The sequence below is a fragment of the Perissodus microlepis genome, chromosome 12 (assembly GCF_051167445.1).
Source record: "Perissodus microlepis isolate ML-2025 ecotype Zambia chromosome 12, ASM5116744v1, whole genome shotgun sequence".
Lineage (NCBI taxonomy): Eukaryota > Metazoa > Chordata > Actinopteri > Cichliformes > Cichlidae > Perissodus > Perissodus microlepis.
Genome location: NC_140472.1, coordinates 25,830,187 through 25,842,956, shown reverse-complemented (window position 1 = coordinate 25,842,956; position 12,770 = coordinate 25,830,187). Strand labels below are relative to the sequence as shown.

General features: G+C 41.0%; 2 protein-coding genes across 2 annotated transcripts; both read right to left on the bottom strand.

Annotated features, from left to right (window-relative positions):
- Positions 1–713: 713 nt before the first annotated feature.
- Positions 714–3,874, bottom strand: pcna (proliferating cell nuclear antigen). The gene is made up of 6 exons (XM_084945555.1): positions 3,464–3,874; positions 2,472–2,569; positions 2,315–2,382; positions 2,032–2,226; positions 1,356–1,479; positions 714–1,258 (listed from the first exon to the last, which is right to left on the bottom strand). The coding sequence occupies exons 1-6, from the start codon at positions 3,682–3,684 to the stop codon at positions 1,182–1,184; spliced, it is 783 nt and encodes a 260-aa protein (XP_084801681.1). The 5' UTR covers positions 3,685–3,874; the 3' UTR covers positions 714–1,181.
- Positions 3,875–4,812: 938 nt separating this feature from the next.
- LOC146376398 (putative aminopeptidase W07G4.4) lies at positions 4,813–12,686 on the bottom strand. Its single transcript, XM_084945552.1, has 16 exons — positions 12,568–12,686; positions 11,725–11,766; positions 11,548–11,638; positions 10,682–10,830; positions 10,470–10,578; positions 10,053–10,180; positions 9,886–9,985; positions 9,626–9,701; positions 9,452–9,537; positions 8,670–8,774; positions 8,356–8,431; positions 8,161–8,279; positions 7,992–8,075; positions 6,556–6,613; positions 5,391–5,572; positions 4,813–5,301 (listed from the first exon to the last, which is right to left on the bottom strand). Exons 1-16 carry the CDS (start codon positions 12,576–12,578, stop codon positions 5,167–5,169), a joined length of 1,551 nt encoding a protein of 516 aa, XP_084801678.1. The 5' UTR covers positions 12,579–12,686; the 3' UTR covers positions 4,813–5,166.
- Positions 12,687–12,770: the final 84 nt, after the last annotated feature.

Here is a 12,770-nt window from a genome sequence, read left to right as displayed (position 1 = left end):
GAATCAATACGATTTGGGGAGATTTTTAGGAAAAATAACAAGCAAGAGTTTGCTGATAAAGTTTTAGAACCTTAAATGCAAACTTGGGTCTTTTTTTTTTACAACTGATAAAAACTGTGCAGTGACAGAACTGATTTACATTTCTTAGCTTGTGAATGTGAGAGAAAAAAAAAAACAGGACATTTACTTTTTTCTCAATGATTCTATGATGATGAACAGGTCAGATGGATCACTTTCATTTTAATTAACTCTTTATTTAAAAACAGGGTTTTGCTGAGAACATGACCCGTTTCTCAAAAAAAAAACAAAAAAAAAAAACACCTATCTATAACAAGTCACCATTTGGTGGTCAACAGACAGGAATGACGATACTTTTCTTAGAGAGGATTTTTGTTTATTTGTTTCCAAATCACAAAAACTTTGATTTTTTTTTTAGATTTTTGATTCCTTTCTTGAGCCGTACTTTCACGTCGCTGTGGTTTGCAGATGGTGCAAAAAAAGAAACATTTCATTTTACAGCTAGTGTCAGTGTTAGATTCTACATTTGATTACACCTAAACTCAATGTGCTCAACATAAAAGATAAAAACTTTTTAAAAAGCTGTGTAGGTCTGTACCTTGGGGCAAATGAGCATTATAACAGCTTAGAGAGCTGCAAGGAGTGTAATAAATACAGAAAGAATATTCACACATGTCCAGAAAAACTAGACAAAATTATTTTTAAACAACCTCAATTATTTATTTGGGAATGAATCCATGAATACAAAAACATTGCGTTTGACCGACAGTGCTGAACCACAGGAAGTATTTACAAATGCGTTATCTACAAAAGAAAAAAAGGGAGGAAAAAAGAAAAGGAAATATGACATAGGCTATTTTAAATCTGCTTTCCCAAAAACGGGCAAAAATAGAGAGCGACTCTAATTTAGATTGAGCAAGTGCTGACATTTACATTGGGGACCAGAGCCAGGTGCTCTGAGGCTTCACTGCATCACACAGATGGCACCATTCATACAGCTGACTGCTTATAAAAGGCCGACCTTCCACCGCGAACAGCAGATCAGAAACCTCGGGGCAGAGTGATCGACCGCCATGAGATCACTTCAGTGCTTCAATCACTCAGGACAAGTCGCAGTCGTCTCGCTTTTCTCTATTCTCCCTTTTTGGTCTGTTAGAAACATCTTAAGAAGCCTCCTCATCGATCTTCGGTGCCAGGTAGTATTTGATGTGCCCCATGTCAGCAATCTTGTACTCCACCACTGTAGGGAGAAAAACAAAACAAACAGTCAAGTCTAGGCCACGACACACCAAACGAAGAATCCTGCAGTCATTTAAGGGAAGAGCAGATGCACATACCCAGGGGTATATCAGCGGACATGCTGAGGGTGACGGTCTTGGAGAGTGGCGTGGCCTTGGTGAAGAAGTTCAGGTAGTTGAGGGCAAAGATCAGCTGGACGGGTTCATTCATCTCAATCGTAACCTAAACACAGGAAGGGAAGAGCCAAGAACTTAACAGGTGCTGCCACACTCACTCAGATCACCAGCTCATAGAGTAAATAAGGAGCTCTAAAGTAAAGGCCTTAATTGCTGTCTCAGCATTAAGATGGCAACAAATATTTAAGAATACTTGATTTATTTAAAATTTAAAAAAAAAAAAAAAGTTGGTCTTAAATCTGCTGGTAACTAATTGATGCCTTTAAATAAACAGTCGTGAATTCATGACACTGAAACATCTGCAGAGCTTTCAACCTCCACCTGTACTCTGTACAAACAGCAAAAGTCACTTCTTGGTAGAAACTTAAACTGATCCAGTCATAGGTCAGTATTTCTCTCTTTTTATTTTATTGCGTTTTTACTGTTGAACAGCTTGTGAGTGCCACCTTCTGGCAGTAATGGCACATTACACCAGGTGCCAGTTAAAACGGAGCACAAAATGCATATTTAAACCATCACATTTTAATTATTGCACATGTAAATTTTATGCAATTGTCTTGCTCATGTCTGCCAAAACATGCTGAGCTCTCATACTCACAGCCTCGTCCTCTTTGTCCACATTGCTGGTCTGGGACAGCTTGATGTTTCCTGTGCCCAGCTCGCCTGAGGCGGAGAACTTGACTCCATCCTTGGCGCAGGAGATCATGACGGCGTCGCCGATCTGTGAAAGGTCACGGCAGATGCGAGCGAACTCCCCGGAGGGCATCTTCACCACACAGCTGTACTCCTGCTCCTGGAGGGACAGACAGACATGGAAAGGTTAGCAACCGTGTGAAGAAAACCCTGCCATACACAAATTGAGGATGTAACAGCTGACTTACCGGAATACCAAGCTGCTCCACATCCAGGTCCATCAGTTTCATCTCATAATCTGACACCTTCTCCTGGTCTGCAAGATTGAAGAGAAGCAGTAAATACACCACCGTGACACCACCAGTCAGACTGATGTTACTGAATAAACATAGAATTCAAACTTACTGAGAGTCTCAAAGACGAGGGCGAGCGTGTCTGCATTGTCTTCTGCTCTGAGGGTGATGATGTCCTCATTTCCGGCACACTTCAAGATTTTTGACATACTGGATAAGAGAGGTAAAAAATAAATCAGTAAACTTTAGTCTCGCTGCATTATAAAATACAACAAAACTAAATAAATAACTAATATAACCACGTCATTCACGCAATAAATCAAATCCTTTCTGCAAAATATAATTGAAAATTTCAACAAGTAGTCAGTAGTTAAATAAAAATATCATTCAGTCTGTTCTCTTTTTAAAAGAAGGACCTGCAGCGACAACAGGCTAAACAATAAAACCGTTTAAAATAAATATTACTAACAGTCTAATTTGCCGATTAAAAAAAAGCGTTGTAAACAGCTAAACAGGCAGTGACGTAGAAACGGAAGTGGTATTTCCCGGGTTCAACAACAATTCCCGCCAACCATCCCAGCGTACAGTTTGGCGCTAAAACGCTGTCACCGAGCAATCACAAAGCAGCGGAACTCTCTCAAACTGCTCCAAACGTAATTTAAACTTTAAAATGTGAAGCCGAACTACTTTTTTGCCCCCTTAAAAACATCTAATATACAAAGCGCGCCATTTCAGAGCGGTCACTAAAGAGTTAACTAAGTTCAGGAGGCAGACATGCCCGGGCAACTCCGCCAAGATGGCCTTGTTCTTTGTCAGCATCAGAAGCTGCATGAAGATGTAATAAAGTGCGCTTAAAAGAGGCTAAAAGCGATCGTGAGACTCAAAAATAGTAACCGCGTCACAAACCAAGCAGCCATTTTTTTCGTGTTGTTAGACTCGATAAACTTTGACAACTCAACCTGTCAACCTGGGGACATTAGTCAGCAGAAACTCCTCTTAGCTAAGCCCCATCAAGAACCAGCAACGGGCTGGCATCAAACAGTGTTAAGACAGTATTTTCTACCTATAAGCCCTATTTTTTTATGTTTGGTATATGTGCTCCACCTGCTCAGGTTGACTCCCATGGCGAGGTTCCTATCGCAGCGGTACGAGTCGAAGCCATCGTGCCGCAGGGTGAGCTGCACCAGTGAGACGTGAGAGGAGTCCATGCTCTGCAGGGAGATGCCGGACGAGCTGACGTCCCAGCAGGCTTCTGTGATCAGATCCTTCAGAGCCTCCAGCACCTTCTTCAGGATGGAGCCCTGGACCAGGCGAGCCTCGAACATGGTTGCTGTGGAGTTTTATGTCTGCGCAGATGAAAAGATGAGAAAGGCTTCTCTGAGAGCTCAGGTTTTGTGTTGCTGGCGAGCACAGACACGGCACGTGATTACCACTCTCACTGCACAGAGGAGTTTAAGCTGGAAGCGCGCGCTAACAGCCGGTTTTAATGATTCGGGGGCGCGATTGCGTCATTTCCGTTTCCTTGTCGACGCCACAACCTCTTAAAAGAGTAGACGATTATTTCAGCCATGTTGGAGAGGACAATTTTGTAACCTGGACAAATCATACAGAATATTATACAACACTGTACAGCAGGGGTGTCAAACATAGGGCACGGGGGGCCAGAATCGGCCTAGCGAAAACTCAAATCTGGCCCACTGGACAATTTTGGAAAATGTGGGCATCACGTTTTGTAATTTTTTTCAGACGTTTTACAGGCTTTTAGTACCGATAAAGACCTTTCCCATAGCCATTCATACAACACCAAAGTAATTAATAAATACATGAATAAATAACAAAAGTTCTTGTTCATCTAAAGAAAAAAATAACTTTGTTTTATACATACAGGACAATCTGGGCAATGAGCAGTACATTCATTTCTTAAAATGTAAGTCCAAAGTGTAGCAGCTGCAATTTATTTTACTACAAAACAAAACTGAGACACACTGTTGTGATTTAACTTCTTTTTCTTATATTATGGTATCAGACAGATTCAATCTGTAGTTATACTTCTTTCCAGTGACAAAGTATTGAATTTAAATCAAAGTGGGAGCTAATCTTCACATCCAAAGTACTTGTTCTATATAAACAACAAAATGTATTTGTCATATAAAATGACCACTGTAATATGAATGTTTTGCATGCTAAATGTGTAAATTAACTGTAGCTATCACCTAAATATTTAAAATTTTACAAAGCTTAATAGTTGGCTAAATGTATTTAGTCTTTTTAAAAATAGGTTTACTACAAGTGCAACAATTTTGAACATCAGTTAGGATTTTCCTGTTTAAAAAAAAAAAAAAAAAAAAAAAAAAAAATCCATCTCTTCCTTTTTTATTTTAAACTTGGTCCAAAGGCAATAAAAATGGGGCTTCCTCCTTGTAAGAAAACAAGTTATGTTGAGAGAACACAAAGACCTCAAAAACCTTTTTATTGATGAAGTACTTGGTTTGACAAGCACATGGTGTCACAAATTACATCTCAAGTCTGTTGCATACATACAGGCACACATAGAAAAGGATGTTACGTTTGCACGGCCATTTAACCCCTGAGAATGTACTGATTCAGGCCACTTGACAGGCTGGTTTGACACTTGATTCAGATATGAAGCAGCAAACAGTCTTACAGAAAAGCAGTCTGAGGTATTAATTCATGTCAAACAGGACAGATTATTTTTAATTTTTTAAGTGCTGTAGCAGGTGTTTCTTTTGTAATTGGATGGGAAGAAATTTGTGCAGGGTTTAAGTGCAGAGACTAAATTTCTCTGTTTAGAGATCAGAGAGTATGTAGTTGGTTGCCATGGTGACGATTGGGGCTCCTGTTGGTACACCTGGGAAAGGACCGCTGGACCCGGCGATGTCAATGTGGGAGTACGGCAGAGGGGCTTCAGAATCCACGCCGTGCTGCGGTGGGCACGCACAAGGTAACACAGGTTATTCCACACGAATGCACACATTTACATGAATAGCAGATGAATAAAATCAGCAAGCACCTTGTCAAGTCCTGAAGCCATGATGAGGAAAGCTGCAGGTGTCTGATGTCCTCGAGGTGTAGCAGAGGACGGCAGGTTGTTGCACTGCAGGATGTCCTCGTACTCAGACTGGCCCTTGTGGAACTCATAGTCCTCGCGCCTGATAGTAGACACCTCAAACAAATCGCCCAGCACCTCTCCGGCTGCAAGGGAGAAGGACATGTATTAGTGTAAATCAAAGGCAGCGTTCTGCCAACTGAAGGCAACGTTGTGCTAGTATAGGAGAAGGTAGGGTCATTTCACAGAATGAAAGTCACAGCAGACATTATCAGTGGTATCTTGCAGCAGCCCCTCAGCTAACATCAGTGGTTCCAGCTATGAGATCAGCAGGTTTATAGTGGTGTGGGCTGAATGCATGAAACAGGAACAAGATAGGACCCTGCACTGGTGGAAAGAGGTTTATAAAGCAATGTGCTTTTACTTCTTTTCAAGTATTTGCAATTCTTACAATAGCAGCATCTGCTGGGAAAACGGTAGTACTGCAATTTTATGAAAGCCTAAACTACAAAACCGTGCTAGGCCAACAGGAGTGGTCTCACTGATAATATCATTCTAATTTGCTCCAATAATAGTTACACCGAAAAAAAACCCTGTTATAAGCTGTTGAAAACATAGATTCTAAAGAGGTCACATGATTCAATTTATATATAAATAAGCTTTGAAAGGCTGCCTTGTTTTAGACAGTCTGTGTAAAGATCTGGGGAGATTTTTCTAATTAATTAGACCCTAAATCAGGTCCCATAAAGTCTATAGTCTGCACTAAAGTTATGTCTTAACAGAGTTCGATGCAAACATAATTCATTTTTTAAAACATATTGAAATCCAATTAATCAAAGTATCTGAGTAAATATGCAGCAATCAAGGAGTCCATTCATTGAATAATGGTTTTAGCTGTAATTGAAATGAGCAGAACAGAGTAATTCAAAGCATCATCTGTACAGTTAAAATAACTAAAGGACTGGTTATTCGGCGTGTCCTCTGTCAGTGAAGTTGTCTTGGCTGTTTTAGTTTGTACACCTGGCAAAACAGGTGAACTAACTCAACTGTTAACAAAAGGATTCAGCTCCAGCTGAAAGAGCTGGAGAAGCCTTAGGTAAGTAGATCTATACTTGTAAATATTTCTCACCTTTCTGCCACTGAGCAGCGTTCCCGCTGCGATGGGCTGGTCCGTTATCCATGATGATCTAAATCAAAAAGTTCCAAACTTAACTTAGTACAATAGTACAACAATGATGATTAAAACACTGCTCTTATTTTTTTTTCCCCCATCATAAAGGAGGGGGTCACAGATTCTTTGTTTCATTTAGCTCAGAATTCAGACTGTTACCGTTTATGTACCACAACAACAAATTTAGGTCAGATTTCTAAATGCCAACTTGATTACAAAGAGATTATGAGTAAAATCCATGCTTTTCTCAATACGCATCACCTGACTAGTTTAGAAGATCTTAAAAACAAACTGGGATGAATTGGGAGAATCTACCTCAGACCCAACTGGGCAAACTGTAGTCCAGTTTAAACTTGTACATAGTGGTCATTGGTCTGCTGATCATCGTGTGACTGATGCGGAGGATCCTGACCACTGTTGTATGTTTTGGTTTGTTTTCTAAAATATGTGGACAAACAGCACATCCATCTCCATTGATTTCACCGTTTGGGGTGGCCCCATTAGATATCTCTAAGTGAACGTGACTGCTTTCTTATCTCTGTTGGCTAGAAGGCTCACTCTCTCTCCATGGAAGGATTTGTTGTCAAGTGCTTCCTCACAGAGGGTTGTTTTCCTCTCTTATTACTGTAGGTCTTTACCTCATAATATAAAGCATCTTGAGGGGACTGCTTTTGTGATTTGGCACTGTATAAATAAATCTGAATTGAATTAAATTAGATCAGATACAACACTAGAGGAATTTTATGTTACCTGGCAACCATTTATATAATTTGTATAGTATAAGCATGGAAGCTGTCATTACTAACACAGAGCAGTATTGGTGTACTGAATGCATGTGACAGAATGACAACATATTTTTATACACGATTGAGTAAATATGTTAATAATGTCTGACTATATTCATATCCTTGATCTGGTTTTCTAGGGGTAGGGCGGGTTGGGTTTGAGGAATGTGTTCAGACTGTTTTTTGTTTTGTATTGATAAAAAAAAATAATTAGTTACAATAGTGCATGCTCATTTTAAACATTGCCAAAGTAGTTAGTGTATGCATAAGAAACCCTGTAAGCCAAAAGCTCCATCTTCAGATTACTCTAAACAATCTGTTTTATTATTTATTTATTTTTTAACTTTAGGCTACAAGTCAGTGAGAGCAGATGTCCTCCGTATGTTCAGCTCAGGCACGCTGTTCTGGCCGTGAGCACAGAAGTCCCATTAGCCTGCTGTTCAAACCTTCTGTTTGCAAGGAGCACTCAATCAAAAGAAATTTGTTTTAAAGGGAGAGCAGCTATAACTGCTTGAGGCTTTACATAAATGGTTCATTTCAACTGTTAAACATGCTCTTGAATAAAAACACAGCTCTTGAAGATATTGTCTGAGTTTCAGCACTACTCACAGAGTAGTTGGGTCCCATGGCTCTGATGGCGTGACCAGTCAGAGTGGCGATAGTAAACAGCTGTGGAGAAACTTCATTTACTGCCTGTGTGGAGAGCAGAGGTAAGGTCACGCTGGGAAGGAATGCAACTGAAAACTAACAGCTAAAGATGTCTCCCGAGCTTTCCGACCTTCTCCTTCATCTCGCAGAGCAGGTCGACCATCACCATACGACCCTCGGCATCAGTGTTTCCCACTCTCACCCTACGACCCGCACGGGAAACCACCAGCTCATCCGCCACGTAGCAATCTGAGTAAAATCAAAAAATGTCAGCTGACGAGACTCCACAGAAATATTGTGGAAAAACAAATGGAAGCCCACTGACCTGCACCCACGCTGTTCCTCACCATGGCCATCACGCCAACAACCTTCAGGTGCTGTGGCTTCAGCTGGGCTACGATCTGAAGTGCAAGAGGAGTTTCAAAAGTTTCACTCCCCCATTTAAAATGTATCAAATCTCAGTATGTATAGCGGCCCTCTGAAGACTGCAGGGAGGCGAAATATTCACCTCTGTGCATCTAATAAGGTTTTTATTAACGGTGACTCAGCAGCGTGCAGAGCTGATTTATAGCCGAGTCACAAGTGATGAATATTTATTCCAAGTATTTATTGTTCAGGTGCAAAGAAGCGATTATTCACCTGGAAGAAGCCAGCGACAGCAGCAGCTCCACACTTGTCCCTGTGCATCCCGGCCATGATGCCACCAGCCTTGATGTCTGCTCCACCGGTGTCGTAGGTGATACCCTGGAAACGCCACATCAGAGGCACATTTGCTGACTAAGTACAAACTAATACCCGCCACTTCTTTCTGATTTCCTACCTGACACCTTCCTGCAGGCTATCCTTCCTGTTAACTCCCATAATAATCAAACACTGTTACGAATCACTAATATATGCATCTCTATGGTGTTTACCAGATTGGATATGTAATGTAGTAAACAATCTACACCCTACATACAGTTCTAGCCTATCTGTCAACACAACCTGGCAACTCACAGCCAATTTAAGCAGTTAAGTGTTCAGCAAATCTGTGTAACACTGAAGAAATTAGCTCTCTGTTTTAGCTGGTGCTAAACTCTGAACATGCTGTAAGAGAGCTATTTTAATCTGGATAAATACACTTTTGATCACAAGCTTACATCTGCTCATTGTGGGCATGAAGTTAGTCAATGCCATGGACTCTGAGGTTAAATGGTGTAACATGGTGAAATGTATTCATATTTTATATGACTATATGATATTTGAGGGGGTTTTCATTTTGGGTTTAATATCATCTTGTAGGGTCTCAACTTTATAATATGAAGTACATTGGGCTGACTATTGTAATGATGGTGATACCACAATGATGGTGTTATATAAATAATATTTAAATAAAGCGATTTAATTGGTTCAAGGGCAGACACGTAAGAGTGTAGTCTCACCTTTCCCACCAACATGAGCGTCTTTTCGATCGGCCCCTCTCCGCAGTACTGCAGTTTGACGACTCGGGCCTGGTGACGGGGTACACCTGCAAAAGAAGAAAACATTAAATCAGTTTGATAGCTTTAAAAAAAAACAAAACATCTTAACAGCTTTGTGGGTCAGTGGCGTCTTACTGTTGGCACAGCGGTTGACCGCAGCCAGGCACGGATACTCTTTCTCCAGAGTCTTCAGGTCGCTCACCACTTCAACCTGACGGTGAACAAACGCAGAGGTTTGAGGTGAGAAAACATGGATTAAACTGTCACAGAAGAACCAAAGATAAATAAAAAAAAAAAAAAGTTGTAGACTGAAAATAAATCAACAAAAATTCCAAATTCTGAATTTTTCTTAAAAAACAAAAGCAGAATATAGATGTAATAATACTCGTTCTTACCTTCACAGGGCTGTCTTTAAAGAGTTCCTGGACGTAATCAGCCACACGAGGAGCAGCCATACGTTCAGGGTCTGATCCACCGATGTCACGGTACGCCAGTCTGAGGGGGCCAAATGTGGTCAGCTTAGGAAACGTGTGCAGACAATGAGGTCAAGTATCTGACTCACCTCCCATTCTCCAGAGCATTAGCCAGCTCCACCAGCTTTGTTCCCCGAGCCTCTTCCGCTGCCCACAGTCCCAGAACACACACCTTGTGGTCATTTTTTTTCACGTTGCTCTCTCTCACTTCAAGAGGCTTTTGGGCACAAAGACAGTGAATGAGTGTCCTTTTTGCACACAGATACGTTTTTCTTGTTTTTAATTCATGGCTCCATACAGGGAAACTATCTGAATACAATTTCTAAACTTGGCCACAGCATCATTATGATTGCAGACAGCGTCTCTAGAGTGACTGTGTGTAGTGTCTGCAGCTGCTTGTGTCCACCTCACACACCTTTCGATTTCCATACATGGATGATAGCGCTTATACACTAAACCTGTCATTACTGGCAAACGGTAAACCATCAATCAAGATGTTTTCTCACCATGTAGAGTGCATGAAGGGCTCCGAGTGCAGCCACCAAGGTGTTGTTCTTGTAGTCTGTGTGTGGAGGGCACACCAGCAGGGGGCGCTGCATGCCAGCTTTTAAGGCACTGAAAGGGCAAACAGACACCACATGAGGTAAGAAACATGGAAGTAAACCAGCAATTCAAGTCAAAGAAGGAGAAGAAAAGAAGTCAGCTGCCTTCAACTGACCGCTGGATCCCGTTGACTGCTGCATCACTGAAGCGCCTGATGTCATCGTAGTCGCGGTTTACGGGGCCGGTGGAGGCAAACACCAAGCGGTTACCAGGAAGGCCAGGAACCTTGATGACCACCACCTCCTCCCCCAGACCGCTGTCCACCTAGAATCACCACAAAGCACAATGCATCAGTAGAGGGCAGTATTAGTACCACGACTGCAGTACGTCACTGTCACATTGAGGTTTAGAGGGCAGGCAATTTCAGGTCCTTCAATGCAGCTGCTCACATCCATCACACTTCCTTAACTTCTTACTGTCACAGTAACATAACAAACTGACTGTGTGATGCTTTTTCACACTAATGTAGCAGGAATGACAACAAGATATAATGACGAATATCTGCTAAAACTGTGCTGATTTAATAAAGTGATTGTTTAAATCTAATATAATGTAGCTTAATTTGAGATTATTGTTTGGTTTGTGGATCTTGTGATTACCAATCACTTGGTTCAATTTAAGATGATTTAATTTGATTTGGCCCTTTCATTATTTGCTTTGGTGACACCCTTATAGAAAGTTTCAGACAAGGTTTAAATGTGAAAGTGTTTTTCCATCAGATTTGGAATGCCCTGCCCGATGAGATCAGCCGGTCTTATGACTTGCTTTCTTTTTCGTTAAGTTTGTAACAATTCTCCAAGGACAGAAAACATGAAAATATACTGACATGTACCTTTTTTCTCCTTATTTTAACTTCTCCTCAAGTTTATTTTAATTTGGTCTTATTTGTTTAACCCTACTGTTTTAATCCAGCTTCTATGCCCATCTTTTGCACAACTGCAAGCAAATATATAGTCGAAAGAAGAGAGTCGGGACTCTTACAGCACTGTAGTCCTGCAGCGGGGCTTTCAGGGACTCAAGTTCAGAGGGTAGGGATTCATGGCTCTGGGTCACTAAAACAATGCCATCAAAACTAGAAAGAAGAAACAAACGGTCTGTTAAGAAAATCAAAAGCATAAAAACTGACAGTCAAAGACGAAGTGGGGCCCTGATACTTACTTCTGGTTCCTGAGGTCGCTCGTCCATTGGATGGGCTGGACGCTGGAGAGAGAAACTGCAATGTCAGCAGAGCCTAACACGATATCTCAGAAGACAGAGTTGCACAATCAGAGTCTTTTATAATGCAGGCTACTGATAAAAAAGTGGGCCAAGGTTCTGTGTTGTCTGCAGCTGGTAAGGAGTGTCACAGAATACATTTCCTGTGGCGGTAAACACGTTTAGACTTTGGTTGTCCATGCAACTTGAAGCCAGAAATCTATTTGCTTGAGCTAAAATGACCGTCTCCAGACTTTGCAAATAACCCGCGCTTTACAGGGAATAAAATGCTCACGAGACTGACTCATTTTACATGAGTCAGATACTTCTGGCATCATATGACGCTTAGAAGGGAAGTAACGGAAAGTGAAAACTAGATATGAATAAATATCTGCAAGCAGGATGGTAGGTTCGGATTTATCCACATTTTAACTAAATAAATAACACGTAAAACAATAAATTCAATATCATGCAGCTGTGTGCAAAGCCAGTTAAACACGTGCTTAATAAAACCAGTAATCACACTCACAGCAATATCATTACTATTACTTACGACTACTTAAAACTACGCGTTTATGTGAGACACGTGGATTAATATGGCCTCCTTTTTGCTATATTACCACTCTGACTCATTGCATTAAGTTTATATTACAGTAAAATATATCTTATTTTCACAGCCTGTTATTTGTGGGTTAAAATACAAAACATGTTGAAATTGGATTAGATTCTGCGCATGCGGCAGAAAGCTGCACGTCAGAAAACCGTTAAATTAGCCGTTTTGAATTTTAAATAAAACATAAATACTACCTGGTGCACATTTTCTGTCGTCTTCCTCTGCTACCTTCAGGATGAAAAGCCTAAATGATCCTTCCTACACCAGTCAGGAATTGGTCACATGATCCACTCACGCTGCCTTCAGGGACTTCCGTAGCTGCACGATAAAGACAAGCTTAGCCGTAAAGTGCTTTTTGGGTCGGCTAATAAAGGCAGCTTTGACACTAAGCAGCTGG

Bases quoted from the DNA above. Each gene is read 5' to 3' on its own strand.
- LOC146376398 (XM_084945552.1), bottom strand. The intron at 10,831-11,547 runs GTAAGAGTCCCG...TGGTGATTCTAG, and splicing joins CGCTGCAGGACTACAGTGCT to GTGGACAGCGGTCTGGGGGA. The intron at 8,775-9,451 runs GTGAGACTACAC...TGGCGTTTCCAG, and splicing joins CGCTCATGTTGGTGGGAAAG to GGTATCACCTACGACACCGG.
- pcna (XM_084945555.1), bottom strand. From the start codon at position 3,684: ATGTTCGAGGCTCGCCTGGTCCAGGGCTCCATCCTGAAGAAGGTGCTG. The intron at 2,227-2,314 runs GTAAGTCAGCTG...CTGTCCCTCCAG, and splicing joins TGGAGCAGCTTGGTATTCCG to GAGCAGGAGTACAGCTGTGT. The intron at 1,259-1,355 runs GTATGTGCATCT...TTCTCCCTACAG, and splicing joins GTCCGCTGATATACCCCTGG to TGGTGGAGTACAAGATTGCT.